This window comes from Amphiura filiformis, chromosome 5, assembly GCF_039555335.1.
Source record: "Amphiura filiformis chromosome 5, Afil_fr2py, whole genome shotgun sequence".
Lineage (NCBI taxonomy): Eukaryota > Metazoa > Echinodermata > Ophiuroidea > Amphilepidida > Amphiuridae > Amphiura > Amphiura filiformis.
In genome coordinates this window covers 74,958,101-74,974,806 of record NC_092632.1, presented here as the reverse complement: position 1 = coordinate 74,974,806, position 16,706 = coordinate 74,958,101, and the positions used below count along the sequence as shown (strand labels likewise).

The 16,706-nt window shown below is 35.5% G+C and overlaps 1 protein-coding gene across 1 annotated transcript in view; it reads left to right on the top strand.

The window, feature by feature from the left end:
• LOC140153704 (ankyrin repeat domain-containing protein 13C-like) overlaps window positions 1-10,644 on the top strand; it is a 69,927-nt gene extending 59,283 nt beyond the window's left edge. Inside the window, exons 9-11 of the mRNA XM_072176528.1 lie at window positions 3,007-3,076; window positions 6,370-6,499; window positions 7,940-10,644. Coding sequence (XP_072032629.1) covers window positions 3,007-3,076; window positions 6,370-6,499; window positions 7,940-8,118 — 379 coding nt within the window. The 3' untranslated portion in view covers window positions 8,119-10,644. The remainder of the gene's footprint in view (window positions 1-3,006; window positions 3,077-6,369; window positions 6,500-7,939) is intronic.
• Window positions 10,645-16,706: the final 6,062 nt, after the last annotated feature.

The following is a 16,706-nucleotide window of genomic DNA, read 5'->3' as shown; positions in this document are numbered from 1 at the left end:
CACATTGCTGTCAATAAATATCAAACAGTCATAATTGGCGGTCATTTCAAATCATCCCCAAGTCAACGAGGTTTAAGAAGGTTCGCTCATTGTTAATTGTTGGTTATGCATACCTATACAAATAACCCACCACTTGAAAAGGATTTAGCAAAAGCAAACAAAGACCAGAATAGGATTATTGATTGGTGTTGTGACTATCAAAATAAGACAGATGTCGCGCCAGCTTAAGTGACCGATGAATACGACCTTCGTACACATTTTACACCATAACTCAGAATACAATTTAGGGAATTTACGGCTCGTTTGTGCTGCCGGGTCACAAATATACCCCAAATTATGAACTTTCTATGAAATTTGTTTAAAATATAGTCTCCAAAAATCAGTTGTAGGAAGGGTAAAGGTCTGATTATGGCCAGAATGAAGAGTACTCTTGGCATTTGGAAAATTCACCCCACCAGTCTAACATGAAAAGAATCTTATATTTTGTTTATTATAATATATCTTCACTTCAATTTCACCAGAATGTTATTCAAGAAAATTAAAATGTTGAATTTGTTAGTTGACTAAGTAATTAAACCTTTAAGATTGGAATACCATATAACCTACTAACTAGAACTGATAAAGCTCTGTTTCATTTAGATCACTGTGTTATGAGCAGTATGAACAGTAGTGATTGCTAAATAAGTGTTAATAAAAACTTAATAAAAAACTTCTAGAAGTGGGCACTAATTCTCTTAAAGTGTTACAAAAACATGTATGTTTAAAGCACAAAGTGGATTGCCGACTCTCGTACATCAATTAATATACTTGAATATACATCTGAGAGGGCGAAAAATATATATCGGCTCTTTGACTTTATAAATGAAGTAGCAGGTTTTAGTTAGCTAGCATTTTACAATCAATCAATGCATACAAAAATTCACAATTGTGTTGCCAATATTTTTAGCTCTTACCTTAAAGGGGCATTTAAATGATCCACAGCCTCATCCCCCACTTTCTCAAAAAAGTTGAGATTTTTATATCACTGGAAACCTCTGGCTACATAATGTTTATGTACAAAATATTTCTTGCAGATTAATTCGTTTTGCAAAGTTATCGTGAAATTTGAATTTCGTTCTGGTGCACCAGAACGAAATTACAATGCATTGTCTATGGAGCAGTGTAATACACATAATCATGCATAACTCGCAAACACAAAATCGGAATCAACTGAAATTTTGGGAATAGGCTTTTTTTAGTGGATATGTACTGAAAAATGTCATAAAAAGAGGATGCTAGGATCACGAAATACTCCTTTAAAATAACAAGTCGCTGTTTATGTACTTTATAGTGTGTTCCAAAAATCATGAGATACAAAGGGGTTGGTAAAAAATTTGAATTCAAGAGTGTTATCATTTTTGCTGTACGTTGATTAATATGACAGTGATTTTAAAATCAAATTTACACATTCAGATATATACGTTGAATGTTGAATATATTTTTGTAATAGAAACATATTATGTGGCATGAAATGATCTGGTATCCTGCTTTGATTGTGTGAGATGATGTTCGATAAGTAGCATCATTTTATGTACGTTAAAGAGGTAAGATACATAGCCCGAGACAAGTAATAAATGTAGGGTTGATGACTAATTTGATAACACATAAAGATGTAGGGCTAATAAACAAAAGCAATTGTATGGAAACAAAACAAATCAAATGCATGCACAAAATATTTCATTGATTCTGTATTCTGTACAAAATTTCGGCAAAAAGGTATGTCAACATTTGAAATTAATTACTGTGTGGTATGCGATATACATTTCCCAGCTATCTCAATATTATGATTTCAGTTATGCTTGCATTCCCAATTGCAACTGAAATGTATATACATATATAAAATGCCGATGTGAAATTGAACTTGAGATCAATAGGCTGTTCCATTTAAAATACACACCACCCCTGTGGAAGATTTTGGACATATCTTCTACAAGGGGAGTATGAATTTCAAATGGAATGAACACATTAGGCAGCTCCATTTGAATTTCATACATCCCCTGAGAAAGATTCAACCTGAATCTTCCACAGAGGGAGAGTGAGTTTCAAATAGAGTTGGTTATTTTGCTAATTCCATTTGAAATTCATACTCCCCCTGCGGTAGATATTTCCAAAATCTTCCATAGGGGTAGTGTAGATTTTAAATGGAACAGCCCAATATGACTGCTGAGACAGAATATACAGTGATTGCTTGGTGCATATTGCCGAGTGTATCATATCACTCTGTGTGCAGAGCATTGCCCTTCACCAAGGCAAATATGGCAGAATCTGCTTGTAGTACTATTCAAAGATATTTGTACAGAGAAGATATGTCGCAGTAGTAGTTTAAAAGCCATCGGTGCAACTTCAGGATTATTTTCTTAATTTGATTGATTGTTGATCTGTCTGCTTATTTGTTTGTATGTCTGTTTGTTTTGTACTTTTAAATAAAGTTAAAGCAGTTTAAAGAACATGGACATAAAATATGTTTTAAGATACCAAGTATCTCATCTCAACTCTATTGTACGTATAGATCTGTATGCGATAAACATTTTGCAAACTTTCTGGTCCAAAATACGTAATAGTACTTAATAGATCTGTATGTGAAAATTTGAGCAGTATTAGACAATTTTAATAGCTTTATCAGAATAAATAATAATATAAAATATCATCATATAATAAGGGTTTCATAAAGTGTTGTGTTTTTGTATTCAGTAATATTAATTGGGATTAAGCACAGGGTAACTTGTATACTTTCATAACTTTCTATTTCTTGCTATTTTGACTTCCTTTTATTTATAACGACCAGCATGTTTTTAATAGGCTGGCCTGTGTATTTTGCATAAATTTTTCATTGACCCAAGCAAAAAAGCATGTGTCCCTTACAGACTAACCTAGTTAATCAAAAAAACAATCGTCAAAATAAGGATTCAATTTTAATAAATTTGTCGATTTCACACAGGATTTTCTTCTTCTTTTTGTCCACCTCAGGGCTCCATGTTTAGGTAGACAACAAGTGTGCAAGGAAACCAGGAAGATGTTCAAAGCTACTGTAGCATTGGTAAGTCAACTTCATTATCGCTGGGATATGAAGCCGTCGGAAGGTACTTCTTTTCCCTCATGTTTTGGATTCAATGTTTCCAATAGATCAAATGTATTGTGTTGGCTGATCGAGAAAAAAAACCCTGGGGGTCCACTTATTTTCACATGCTATACTGTTATAAAGAAGGACCTATCAAACATACTTGTATTTGCCAGTTATACACTTGCTTACTTGCTTAACGCGGCTGTGTACTCAAGACGTTGTTTCTTTCGCAAAATTGAGCTTTTTTGATATTTGTTACTTTGTTATGTTTTTTATAAATACAAGGAAAGAAAATCCAGATTTATAAACTCCAACTGCGCTATTTTATGGATTTTATTTCACTATTTCATTCGTGTTTGCAATTTTAAAAGAGAAAAATCTTTGTTGTATCAGCGGGGGTGACACGCGGCATAACAACGCATCGCGCAATTTGTTAACGCACAGATACGCTTCGCATACGCCGACGCTTATCTGCATGCGTGGTGCATCCTTTGGAAACACTAATTTCAAGTGGTCAAATGGCTCCATTTTAGCTGATAAAATGTGGGTTTTTTCAAGTTCTTTTTCTCGATTTGAATATCAAGTTATGAATGGATTTCGCTCAAACTTCTCAACGGGCTGTGGATTTACCCGATGTTCACATAATATAAGGTAGAAAAAGCGAAAACTGCCGCATTCTCCTGTGAGATTCGATGAAAGGGCAAAATGTGACCACTTTAAACTTTAACGGCCATTATTTCAATGTTCATTTTCTCGGTAAAATGACGATTTAGGTACACGATAACTCAATAAATACAGCATCTATAGGTAAGCAAATATGATCATCGTAAAAGCATGATCGACTCAAGAAACGGTTTTCTCATTTTTTATATTTTGGTCTTTTTCCGATTTTAGGCATAATTTTGTGCAAATAGGCGTTTGTGAATTTTAAAAGGTTCAATTTGATGCCTTATATGGTCAATATCTCAAAAACTAAGGCCAATATCAAAAAAATAAAAAAAACGTTTTTGGAATGGAGCCTCAAGATTGAGCTAAAAACAAAATAAAATATTTTGGAAAGAGTGTTTTTTTGTTATGATGTACCTAACAAATATTGCCAATAACTCACTTTTTTGTGATTTTCTTCATAATTGTTGTTTTTACCCCAAATCTGTATTTATATTAAGATTTATTGATGTCTTGCCTTTATAAAAATATATACTTTTATATGTCTTGCGCAAATAATTACAAAGTTATTGCACTTTTACTACATGCATGTCTGAGAGTACACAGCCACCTTAAGATGAGTGGTGCCCTTGAACTACAACAGCATTGGCTGTTCCCAAATCCATAATATCCAGTCCAGTGTCCTGGATACATCCATGTACGAGGGGGTATCTATGTAATCACTGGTCCTTATGTACATTATGGTCAAAAAATGGTCTCATAAGTATGTTTACTTTCGTTACAGGTGGCGCTAGATGGGCAGTAGGGCGCATAACCTGTAAGATGGTGAAAATTGAGGCACGCAGCGTGATTAAGTTCCTGCATTTGAAGGGTTAGGCCTACAATGCTCCGAAAATCTATGATGAAATGAAAGCTATCTACGGTGATGATTGCCCATCATATGGCACTGTTGCTTTTTGAAAAAGGAATTTCCAAACTGGCCACATGTCCCTCACAGATGAGCCAACAAGTGGATGTCCATCATTTACGGATGATGCGGCCACAGTGAAGAAATTCAAGAAAGTGGAGGATCTTATCATGAAAAGGTTATGCGCCTACTGCCCATCTAGCGCCACCTGTAAAGAAAGTAAACATACTTATGAGACCATTTTTGGACCATAATGTACATAAGGACCAGTAATTACACTGACAAAATTTCATCGATATAGCTCCTTCACTTCTGAGCGATGTCAAAAACTTTTGGATACCCCCTCGTATGTTAGAGGGGGTCTACCAGGGTTCTGTTTCCATGATTTAATGTCTAGTGGATCAACTTGGCCTCAGGTTCATGTATGCTTCTGTATGCATGCCCAGCGAAGTGTGTCCTCCACTCTGATCTTCTCTGAAAGCTTGGGTAGGTTACCATACAGCTTGGGTAGGTCACCATACAGCTTGGGTAGGTCACCATACAGCTTGGGTAGGTCACCATACAGCTTGGGTAGGTTACCATACAGCTTTTTGTTCATGATGTGCTGCTTCCACAGAGATGAAGGGGGGAGAGATGACAGAAGACTAATGAGGTAGAACCAAAGAGTACAAACTCCACCATGTTTGCGTGACACTCATGGAGTAGTACAAATCGACTGTTCAGTGCCAGAAGTAGGCAAGTTCAATAGCTGCCATGTGTAGATGAGTACAATATACTGTGTGTAAATTGCCAGATGTTCAAAGGGCAGCTATTGCACTTACCCTCTTCTGGCACCTCCAGATAATTTTACTATGCACTTGGTAAACTTTGATTCATAGCTTTTGGTTGTTTGCATTCTGCATGTAACACGTTTTGCCAAAACCTTTGTAAGGCTCAAGCTCTTGTCGAAAAACACAGGAGGCACACGATTTGCCCTCCATTAGCAACTAACCAATATATGGTGGCTATACCATGTAGCGTTACATATGGAGGAATTTGAGTTGGTACTCTTTGAAATAATGAAAGCGGAACACATATTAAATTCATATCTGTTATACTTTTGTTCGCCTCAAGTTTGGTAGCGACGTAGGTGCGCATTTCGCTGGTCATAGTATTGAATCATGCATGTTAATTGCGCAGAGTGCATGCACATGAACAGTGGTGGCTTGTCAGCATTCTTGTGACGCGACCGCGAAAGAGCATTGACATCACTACCAAACTTGAAATGAACCCGACATACCATGCACAAGCATATAGAGGTTGTGCATATAATGTATCAAATAGCAAATGGCAGACTTCTCAAATGCATTCAACAAAAGCATGATTGCAATCTGCCGCGACAGTTCATCTCACACACATAACAAATGCACTACATCGAATAGGTTGATGACAACATTTGAGTGAATGGACTGCACTGCGTCATGATTACGGTGAAGGACACCAGTTCAAATCCTTTGTTTGGAGCCAATCGATAAAAGCATGCAGGGCCTCTATTGCACAAGCAGCAAAATATGCTTTTGCCAGGAAAAAGAGTAAGTCTGAAAATATTGCTGAAATTTGTAGAAAAGCACCTCAGCCCAGATGTAAATATGCCGAAACCATTGATTAGCTGTCTGCTACCTGTCTGATGCCGTCTTATATGTTTTGTTTACATCAGAGCGAGGATTTTCCTATGGATGTTCAGGATCTGTTAAACCTGCTGGAGGTGCTTACACCTGTCAGACATTTCAACAAGCTAAGAGAATTTGTACAAATGAAACTGCCACCAGGCTTTCCAATTAAAGTTGGTAAGTTACTATAGGAGTAGGCTATTCCAGTTAAAATCCATGCACCCCTATGGAATCACCCACAGGGGGGTAGATATCTAATGGAGTCACTAATTCAGGAAACCCAGTATGAATTTAGGGGGGGTGGATTTTAACTGGAATATCCTCATACAGATTCAGTGGAATATAGTGAAATTGTGTAAGTCAATATTTTAGATGAAAAGCGTGATGTAGTCAAGCTTGTTTGCCCAGATGATGATAATATATTAGAAACAGTGTGCTGAATAAATTAACCAGGGTAGCTTGTGGGTTGTTATTTGTCATACATATTAGGTCTACCATATTAAAGTAACACTTAAATGAGCATCAGTTACTGGCATTTTTAGAAAGTCTCTTTTTAACATGGGAAGAATTTTGACTCATTGTAGGGATTGTAGGAATTCCTAGAGATTGTAGGAATTCCTGGCGATTCTAGGAATTTCTAGAGTAGAGATTCTAGGATTTTAAATTTACACTTGCAGCTCAACCAGTCACATGCATGAGGTAACTGTATCTGACACTTTTTGGCTGTAACTTAGAACTATAAAATCTTTTGAAGATCAAGAGAATTATATGCTCCATTCCTCTTGCAAAACAGCAATGTTGGTCAATTCTTGTCCTAACAAGTAGGCCTACATGCCAAAAAAAAAGAGCTATTATAGTGGCTATTGAACTGAACTGAATAAGATCAGGATACACTATGATGCATGATTATCCAAAAGGAAACAAGTGTCTTTCAGAAATTAACCAATATTTACATAATAGAGGTAATCAGTGTGACGTCATATGCCGCCATCTTGTGGGTACACGCTGTGATGGTCTTTTGATCTTCATACATGAACAGCAAAATCACGCGTTGATGCGAGATAACAGCTGCATGGCAAGCTGCGCCCTGCGCACAGTGTCCGATGCATGAACACACAGATCATTTGTACCCACAAGATGGCGAAAGGCTGACAGCCTCTATTGAATGACATGTTGTGTGAATGTAAGTAAAATGTTGTTTTTGTATTTGTAGTGTAATTGATATTTTCACATAAGTTCAAATGTGGCATAAAAGGGTCCATGACTTCACAGGTGAAAGGTAGGAGAATCTATACCCATCAATTTGTCAGTAGGGTCATCCAAACACTATGGACCACAATAGCCTCATCCCAATGGCATTGTTCAACAACCTCAATAATACAATCATACCGGTACTGCAAAATTTGACCTCAAGTTGCAGAGTATGAGTTTTTGTACCCAAGGTCATTCAATGAATGTACAAATGTATTGGGTTAAAGAACTTTGTCCTGATAGATAAGCATGTTGTGGATCCTAGTGAAAAGATGATGTTTCTCCTTAGATATCGTCTTAATACATTTTCAATCTTTGGTTTACAAATATTGACTGTTAACAAATCAATTTGTTTTTTGTCAACAGACATACCAGTTCTGCCGACCATCACTGCTCGTGTCACTTTCCAGGATTTCCAGTTCCGCGACAACATCCCCGCGAATCTCTTCCAGGTCCCACGCGGATACCGAGAGGAGTCCAGTCGCTTTCCGATCTTTAGCCCTGAAGTGTTGATCAATGACATACTTGGACACTTGGCTTCTTAATTGCTATAGATTTTGCTATCAGCCAATCAATCTCATTGCCGAATACAAAGTCTTGTGGCCTATATAATAATACTGAACTTTGGGCACTCACAATTCTGATAATCATGATTATTGATGTCTATTTGGGTGCACATATTTTGTTATATAACAAACTTTGTATTAGAGATGAGATTGTTATGGCTGATAATATTTTGTGTACATCAGATATGAATATATATATTGATAAATTGCTTGAGATTTTTATGTGATTTTATGCCAAGGTGGGTTTTATTTCAAAATTATTTTTGTCTAACAATGTCTCAAGTTTTTGTCATCGAGAAAGATTTTTGTGTGTGGTATGAACGTTTTTGAGATTACATTCAAAATTGATGTGTGTGGTTGTGGAATAACGCAAATTAGGCAGTGTGTACATGATATTTCTTATGTGTTTGGAAAGGATCAGTAGTTTCCAATGATCCCTTTTAAAGTATCTGTCTTGGTATAATTGTTTCATTATAGGAATTACCAGCTATTACAAAAACCTGATAAGAGCTAATAGCTGTAAGTGAGGCAATTCACAGAGCGTTTCTGACATTAGATTAGGCAATGCATTTTACAATACCAAAGTCTTTCTTAAATTCGATGGGCTAGTGCAAGGAGGTCATATCTACTATAGCTGCCTTATAGACTTGACAGTTTCTGCATTCTATATTGTACATATTATGACACCTGGCAGCTATCGCAGAAGGGACCTTATTGCAATAACCCTTCAAATTCTTGCCTCAAACCTTTTAGGAGAAAAGAATCTATACTCAAATGCAGCAAACCTTAGACGAGCGCGACTTCCGTGATGTTGCAAATTCGGCGCTAACAACGCGTACGGCGCACAGTTCATTCATAAATTTCCACTCAGCAACCGTTAATCGCCTTAGCAGCCAATCAGAGACAAGTGCGTGCAACGCAGTAAATATGCGATGTATCCTTACAATACGCGCTCGTCAAAGGTTTACTGCATTTTAGTATAGATATAGTCGTATTGTTGAGAAATATTCAAGTTTCAGTGATATGTGTGTGTTATTAGATGTCAATTGTATTTTATACCAAGAATGTCGCTTGTTCAAATTTCACTTACAAATCATCTTTATTATGCACAAAAATTGGGCCATCATACAATTCTCAATGTGTACCACATGCCATAGTGTTGATATATATATTTGGAGTTCAACACCCTGAATAACTTCAGAAGTTGGTAATATTTTCATGATTTGATTAAAGAATTTAGCTTATGGGCAAAATTTAGAAAACACAAATAAAATTTGGAGTGCTTATTTTTGTGAAACTATTTTGGAAAATAATTTTATATAAAACAAACCAAAAACAAAATGGTCCGATGTCACTTCATTGGATCATTGTAAAGGTGGTTAAAGATAAATTACACTAAAATGGATCCTTGAGATGGTAAACAGCAACTGAACCTTGTGCACTTGTCAATGCAGAATACAGAAAGAAAGACATTGTTAGACAAAATAGTTTTCTTATCAAATCCACCGTATTCAATCAAGATTTATATTATAACTTTGTATTTTATAATAAAAAAAGAATTTTTTTTTTTAAATGTATCATATATATAAATTATATTAATTATTATGTCATATAGCTGAAATGGATTGATGCTGTGTATTGAGTTTCATAGAAGTGGACGTTGGACTGAAATAAAATATTTAAGTTAGATAAGAAGTGTGCCAGGCAGGTTGTATGGGAACAGGTCAATTGATGCTCAGTTGACAATATTTTATTTAGACCAGTTGGCAAATTGTATTGTAATTGCATGATCAGTGTTTGAACAGGATCCTCAATCTTATTGTGTATAGATACTGAATAGTGGCATGTACAAAGACTCCCTCCTCCACCTTAGTTCACGGAATTCAGAGAAGTATGTTGACCCTTCATTTAATATTTTGTGTAAGAAAGCCTAACCCTTATCCTAACCCTTATCCTAACCCTTATCCTAATCCTTATCCTAACCCTTATCCTAATCCTAACCCTTATCCTAATCCTTATCCTAACCCTTATCCTAATCCTTATCCAAACCCTTATCCTAATCCTTATCCTAACCCTTATCCTAATCCTTATCCTAACCCTTATCCTAATCCTTATCCTAACCCTAATACTAATCCATATCCTAACCCTAACCCTAAACCTTATCCTAACCCTAAATTTTGTGTATTGAGTAATCAAGAAATTTGAAGGTTTTTTCCCTCTTTAGTAGGGGGAATCAAGACCTTACCCAACCTATTCAACCTTCTTACATCCCCTACCAGCTAGTTTTGAAAAGGCACCAGCTAGTTTTGAAAAGGCACCAGCTAGTTGTGAAAGGGCACCAGCGAGTTTTGAAAGGGCACCAGCTAGTTTTGAAAAGGCATCAGCTAGTTGTGAAAGGGCACCAGCGAGTTTTGAAAGGGCACTAGCTAGTTTTGAAAGGGCACCAGCTAGTTTTGAAAAGGCACCATTGGAGTGGCCTTTGAAAACTGGAGCATACAAAAAATCCCCAGTGTCTTGAATCGGCACATCAAATATTCAACACAGGGGAAACAAAAGTCAAGATAGAAAAGAAGAAAAGAAATCGGGGGGAAATGAGGATGAAGTGAAAAGAAAAACAAGGAAGAATCCAATAATTATGTTTTTAAAATCTTATCCCCAAAAAAAGAAATTGCAAATTCAAGAGTAAATAATGTAAAATACCAACAGCCCCATACCAGCCAGTTTCTCATCAGGTATGAAATTCTGCAACCAAAAGCAAAAATGATGTACAACCTGACCTTTGATCTATCATTATTAAATGAGGATTCTTTTCAAACAATATACCCCTGCATTACCGGTAACTTGTTTTATATTTTATTCATGTAGCCAGCAGGTTAACCAGAGAGTCAGTTGGGCTGTTCCAGATGAATTCCTTATGGAAGATATACTACCTTAATCTTACACACAGGGAGTGGGAAATTCAAATGGGGTTACCTAAATGGATGACTACATTTGAAATCTACACCCCTGTGTGTGAGATGTCTTCCATAGGGGGTGTATGGATTTCAACTGGAATAGCCAGTTGATACAGTGGCAGAGGGCATACACCCTTGGCAAGGGGGATTAGGACTTTGGGTATAGATGTTCATGTTAAAAGCCAAATGTATGACAGTAATGGGGGTTATGCCCACTTGCCACTGCAGTAAACCTGGCTCTTAACCTGTATCCCCTAGAATACAGGTTTGTGTGTGCAAAGTGCAAAAGATCTTAACCCCCTAAGCACTACCTGCCGATCTAACATTGCCTCTGATTGGTCAATTACATGATATCGTCATTTTAATCACCAATCAGAATGGAGCTTTGTAAATAATTCACCCCAATTTTTTTTGCGTGGTGAAATTATTCTAACAATGTTGCTGATTGGTCCAATTGATAGTGAAAACTTCTTTTTGCCCAATCGGCAGGTAGTTCTCATGGGGTTACTGCCTTGCCATTCTCTGGTTATGCGATCAGGCTATTCCAGTTGAAATCCACATACCCACATGGAAGATATGACCTTAATCTCCAACACAGTTGGTGTAGATTTCAATTGGAGTTGATCATTCATTTAGGTAATTCACACTCCTTGTGTGAAAGATTAAGGTCATGTCTTCCATAGAAGAGTGTGGATTTCAACTGGAATAGCCCTGTGTTTGTATAGCAAGTAGGTTGCATTAAGAAAGATCCTTTTTTATTGGTTTGTGTATTCATTTGCCAATGCTATTGTATGTTTTATAATCATTTCATATTATTTGTAATCATTGATGATATTTCAATCTTATTTTACCCTCTATTATTGCAAAATTTGTGTGCATTTTTAACCAAATAAGTTTTCATATGTTGTTTATATGCTGAATTGATATAATTTTTTATATTGCAAGTATTAAATGCAATTGATAGACATTGCCAAGTGTCCAAGCTGTGGAGTTGAACACACCTTTGCCATTGCGTGATCATGTTGGTGCAATTTATTCATTGCAGAATCAGTCCTATATTACCTCAAAAATACATGTGAAAATAAGTATTAACAAATTATGTGTAAAGAGGGTTTTTTTTGGTTCAAGAACACTGTTAAATTGAAATCTTAAATTAATTTTCACTTATGTCAAATAATTTGACAGTTTGTTACCAAATGTAAAAAGTTTTTGAGATGCCTCAAGATTACTTTCTGTGTACTGAATTTAACCTAGTGCCCCAGGGGCTTAGGTCAGTAATTTTTGAGGACAGTAATTTAAAAAATGCAATGAAAGGTAAAATTGGGAATTTACACATATAAGCATTAAACCCACAGTCTGTCTGAAGTCATTATCATGAGAACCCTACGGCAGATCGTTTTTGATAGAAATTTTGGGAGAAGACATTTTACCAAATTTAGTTGTGCAACTGTATTTAAACCGGGACATTTAGATGGTAGTTAGTTAACAATTTCAGTAGGATTCCAAGTACAGGATTGAAGTAAATTGGTATTATAATTTGAACACTAACATGAGATGGCAAAGGTGTTTCTAATTCCTTTAATTTTGTCCTACTGGTGTACTGAGTGATGACCAATGCTACCTACCCAATTCCCAACTGATGGCAGACAACGAGTGGACTGCTAACATGTTGATATTGTTTCGCTGTGGTATTGGTTTTACCAGTTTGTACATTCACGTCATGATCAACACTTCCTCGTAAGTTTGCTCATTATGACGGCCTCAATGACATTATCGTTCTGAATGGCATTGTAGTGGAAGAAAATATTTCTCTTAAAATATCTCAAAAATAAGCAGATTTTCAGTAAATTTACAAATACTTAGATAAAGCAGTATTATTGTTTTTTTGGATTGGAGGAATTGTTGAAGTCAAGTCGCTGCTAAAATGTTCAGAACAATATGATTTACAAAAATAATGTAGCAAATATTTGGTTATGTAGTGGTTTGCCTTATGAAAATATGAAATACTGTGCAATTGTATATAGATTGTAGATAGACTTAACAAAAGCTGCCAACTACTGAACATAGTTAAATAAAACTACCTGCATTTCAACATGGCTGAAAGATCAACAGGTTCATTGCACTTTCACATGAAAGAATGCATCAATTACAGGGTCATATTGTGCTTTGAATTTGATTGAAATCAAATTTATTAACGCAAGATGTTTTACGTCAGTCAGGTGACTTATCAGCATGAGGTTGTATTTGGCTTGCATGTATATCTGAATATTCTTGACTTCACATAATTCTTTCAAATCTGAGAAATGTTCAATTTAAAGAAAAAATAACCCACATAGTCATTGTTTTGTTGAAACTCACAGCAAAAAATCAAACAGAGAAAATATGTTCCAAACAAGATGCCATTCATGTAATGAGAGGCTGAAAAATTGATGTAGTGTAAATGATGTTAATATGTTATATATGTATGATATTACAACTTACCTAATCTTTCTTCTAGAAACACTTGTGACTCACTCAAAGTGTTTTTACCATGTATGCTGCACTTATGTAAGAATTGACTTTTGAATTGTGTAAAATATTCTCCCTTATATTGTACTGTATAAATTTTGCCATGTGATGAGAGACAGTTAATTAACTAAGGCCAAAAAAAAAAAAGTTCGTCTCAAAGCTTGCGCGCGCGTTTGTAAAATCCCACGATTTGACAAAAAACAAATGCGGAATTTTTTTTATTTCCAAAAAAAAAAAATTTTATAGTTTTTCCAGAAAAATCGGCGAAAATCAGACTTTTTCTCAAAATACCATGAAAAAAAAATCGGGAATAAAAAATTAAAAAATCGCATTTCGCATTTGATTTTAAATTTCTCGTGAGCTTTGAGACAAACCTTCTTTTTTTTTTGGCCTAACTTGTCTTTATTGGCTGGACTGCACAGTAAAATAATGAACTTCAAAGTATGCACTTCATAACAAATCATGAATAATTAAGTACCTTAATTCTTGCACTCGTGTCTAGTTTTAGCTTAGACATTTAACTAGGAATAGTTTCAAGTGCTTTTGTGGTGGGATTTACATGTACTTTTGCAACTCATGTTTACAAATCTGTATTTTTGACTGCCATGTAAACATGATTCTCTGTTTGGTGATGAACACACTGTAAATTTTCTACACTCAAATATTAGAGAGTGATGATAAGGTTGGTTAACAATTGAATACATGAATCCAAAACCCACCCAAGTCCATGGGAAGTGATTTTGAGAAAAAAACCTGTGTATCATTTTAATTCCTTCAGTTAGATTTACCTGGTCAATATGGTAAGTTATGCGTGCAAATGGGTGAGTTAAACTGTATTAGGTATGACGGTTAGCATTTCAGGGACTTCGTGGGGTTCATTTTAAATTCTGGACTTGGGTGGTTTTTTGAATCATATGCAAAGACAATAATGTTGGAATGAGATTACCACTAGTAAGATAATACAAAATAAAGCACACAGTTATGTATAATGTTGACAAGCATTCTGCCTTGTAATATAAACCACTTTCCTTGATTAAACCCATTTTTTTTCCAAAAGTCACTCTCCAGCAATGAATGTGTTACAAGTGGACTTTTATACATACTGGATTTCAATCAATGTGTTACAAGACTCAAATCATGGACTTGGGTTGATTCTTTCATACATGCTTATTTTCACATGCTCAATAGACACAGAGGATGAATTTGAGTTGTTCTTTCATACATATGACAGGCCTATGTATAGCAACACTTTCCCATGCTTAACTCAATTTGGCCAAAGTATGGACTTGGGTGGCTTTTGTATTCATATATTCAATTATATAATCAGAAAGTTTTTCTAGAAATATAATATTTTAATAGATTAGATATAATAAATCAAAACATGAAGTGATAAGGAGTGTAACCATGTGTACCGTCCATAATAACATTGTACAACTCATCTGTGTCACTGACTTGTAGACAGAAGCACATCTTTTATAAGTAGATGCAAATGAAGTAGAATTATAGTGGTAAATATGTGAGGGGGTCTGACCCAATGGGCTATTCCATTTAAATCCACACTACCCCTGTGGAAGATTTAGCTAAAGTCTTCCACAGAGGGAGTATTAGTTTTGAATAGAATAGAGAGTTGGGTAACTTCTATTTGATAGGCTCACTCCAGCTGTGTAAGATATAGGTAAAGCCATAATACAGGGGGAGTATGGATTTCAAAATGATTAACTCTGACCAATTTTATTTGAAAATATACTCCCCCCCTTTGGAAGATATTTCCAAAATCTTCCACAGGGGTAGTGTGGATTTTAAATGGAATAGCCCATGGATTTAATCAAAATTGACACCCATTCCCCACATGCACAGCTCCACGCTGGTTTTCAGAATCATAAAAGGAAAAACTATGTGTATGGTCCTGTAAAAATATTGTTTGAGCCAGTAAAATCCAAACAGTATTTTATTTTGCTGTGAATTTTTCACATTAAGGGCCCTGGCCAATTTTGAGCCTATTTTTGCATTTTTCTCAAAAATTATAGTGCATTGGTGACAAGTAAGATATGTATATTATAGGGGTAAGGACTACAACTACTGCAATGAAAATTCAGTAACTCAAGGCAAGTAGTTATTGATTTATTGATCAAATACAGGTTTTCCCTCATTTTTGACTGTAACTCCACAACTGTTGTCTGTGTTGAAATAAAATTTCCAGTGCAGTATTTGTAGTCCTTGCCCCTATAATATGCATATCTTACTTGTCACCAATGCGCTATAATTTTTGAGAAAAATGCAAAAATAGGCACAAAATTGGGCAGAGGTGTAGTACCCCCTTAACGAAATGTGCCATTTTCCATTGACATTAAAATATCCATTCTGATGGGGAATGGTGGTGATGGGCTTTTGATTGGACTTTACTCCTTTGATATTTGCAATATATTTGAAAACTTTAATTTATATTTTAAGATATATTTGATATTGTGTAAATTACAGTCAATTTTTTGATTTTATAAGGAATGAAAAAAACACCAATATATCAAACTCATTGCACTAGCTAAAACATAAAACAAGCTCTGAATAAATTGATACCTGTTGAGTTGAAAGTTACAAATTAGTAATGTCAAGGAAATACCATATTTTGTATGATAAAAACAGTGGCGGTGCCACGGGGTGCAAATTATCCCCCAGTCAGAACTGTTTTCCCCCCAGAAAAAAACAAAAATTACCACTTTTTGTGGTAATTTTGCGCAAATTTTGTTGATTTTGCCCACCCCAGAAATTCACTTTGCCCCCCTAATCCTCCCCCGGAAAAAAATTCCTGGCACCGCCACTGGATAAAAATAAGGTTGTTTATGTTTTGCTGGATAAGAAAGACATGGTAATGGTAAAAAATTAGTTGCTGTTTTACTTACATTTCAGTATGTAACACCTTATACCAAGCTCTTCAACATGAACATTATAAATGCAAGAAGTTACAACAATTTCATGTTTAAAACTATGTGGTCAATCCAAGTGGGAAATTGTGCAAATTATTTGTTAAAATCCAGCTAAAAAACTTTGAAAAATTCTGAAATCCATTTGGCTTCTGCACAATTTGGGTCATATTTGGGGAATTTTGTT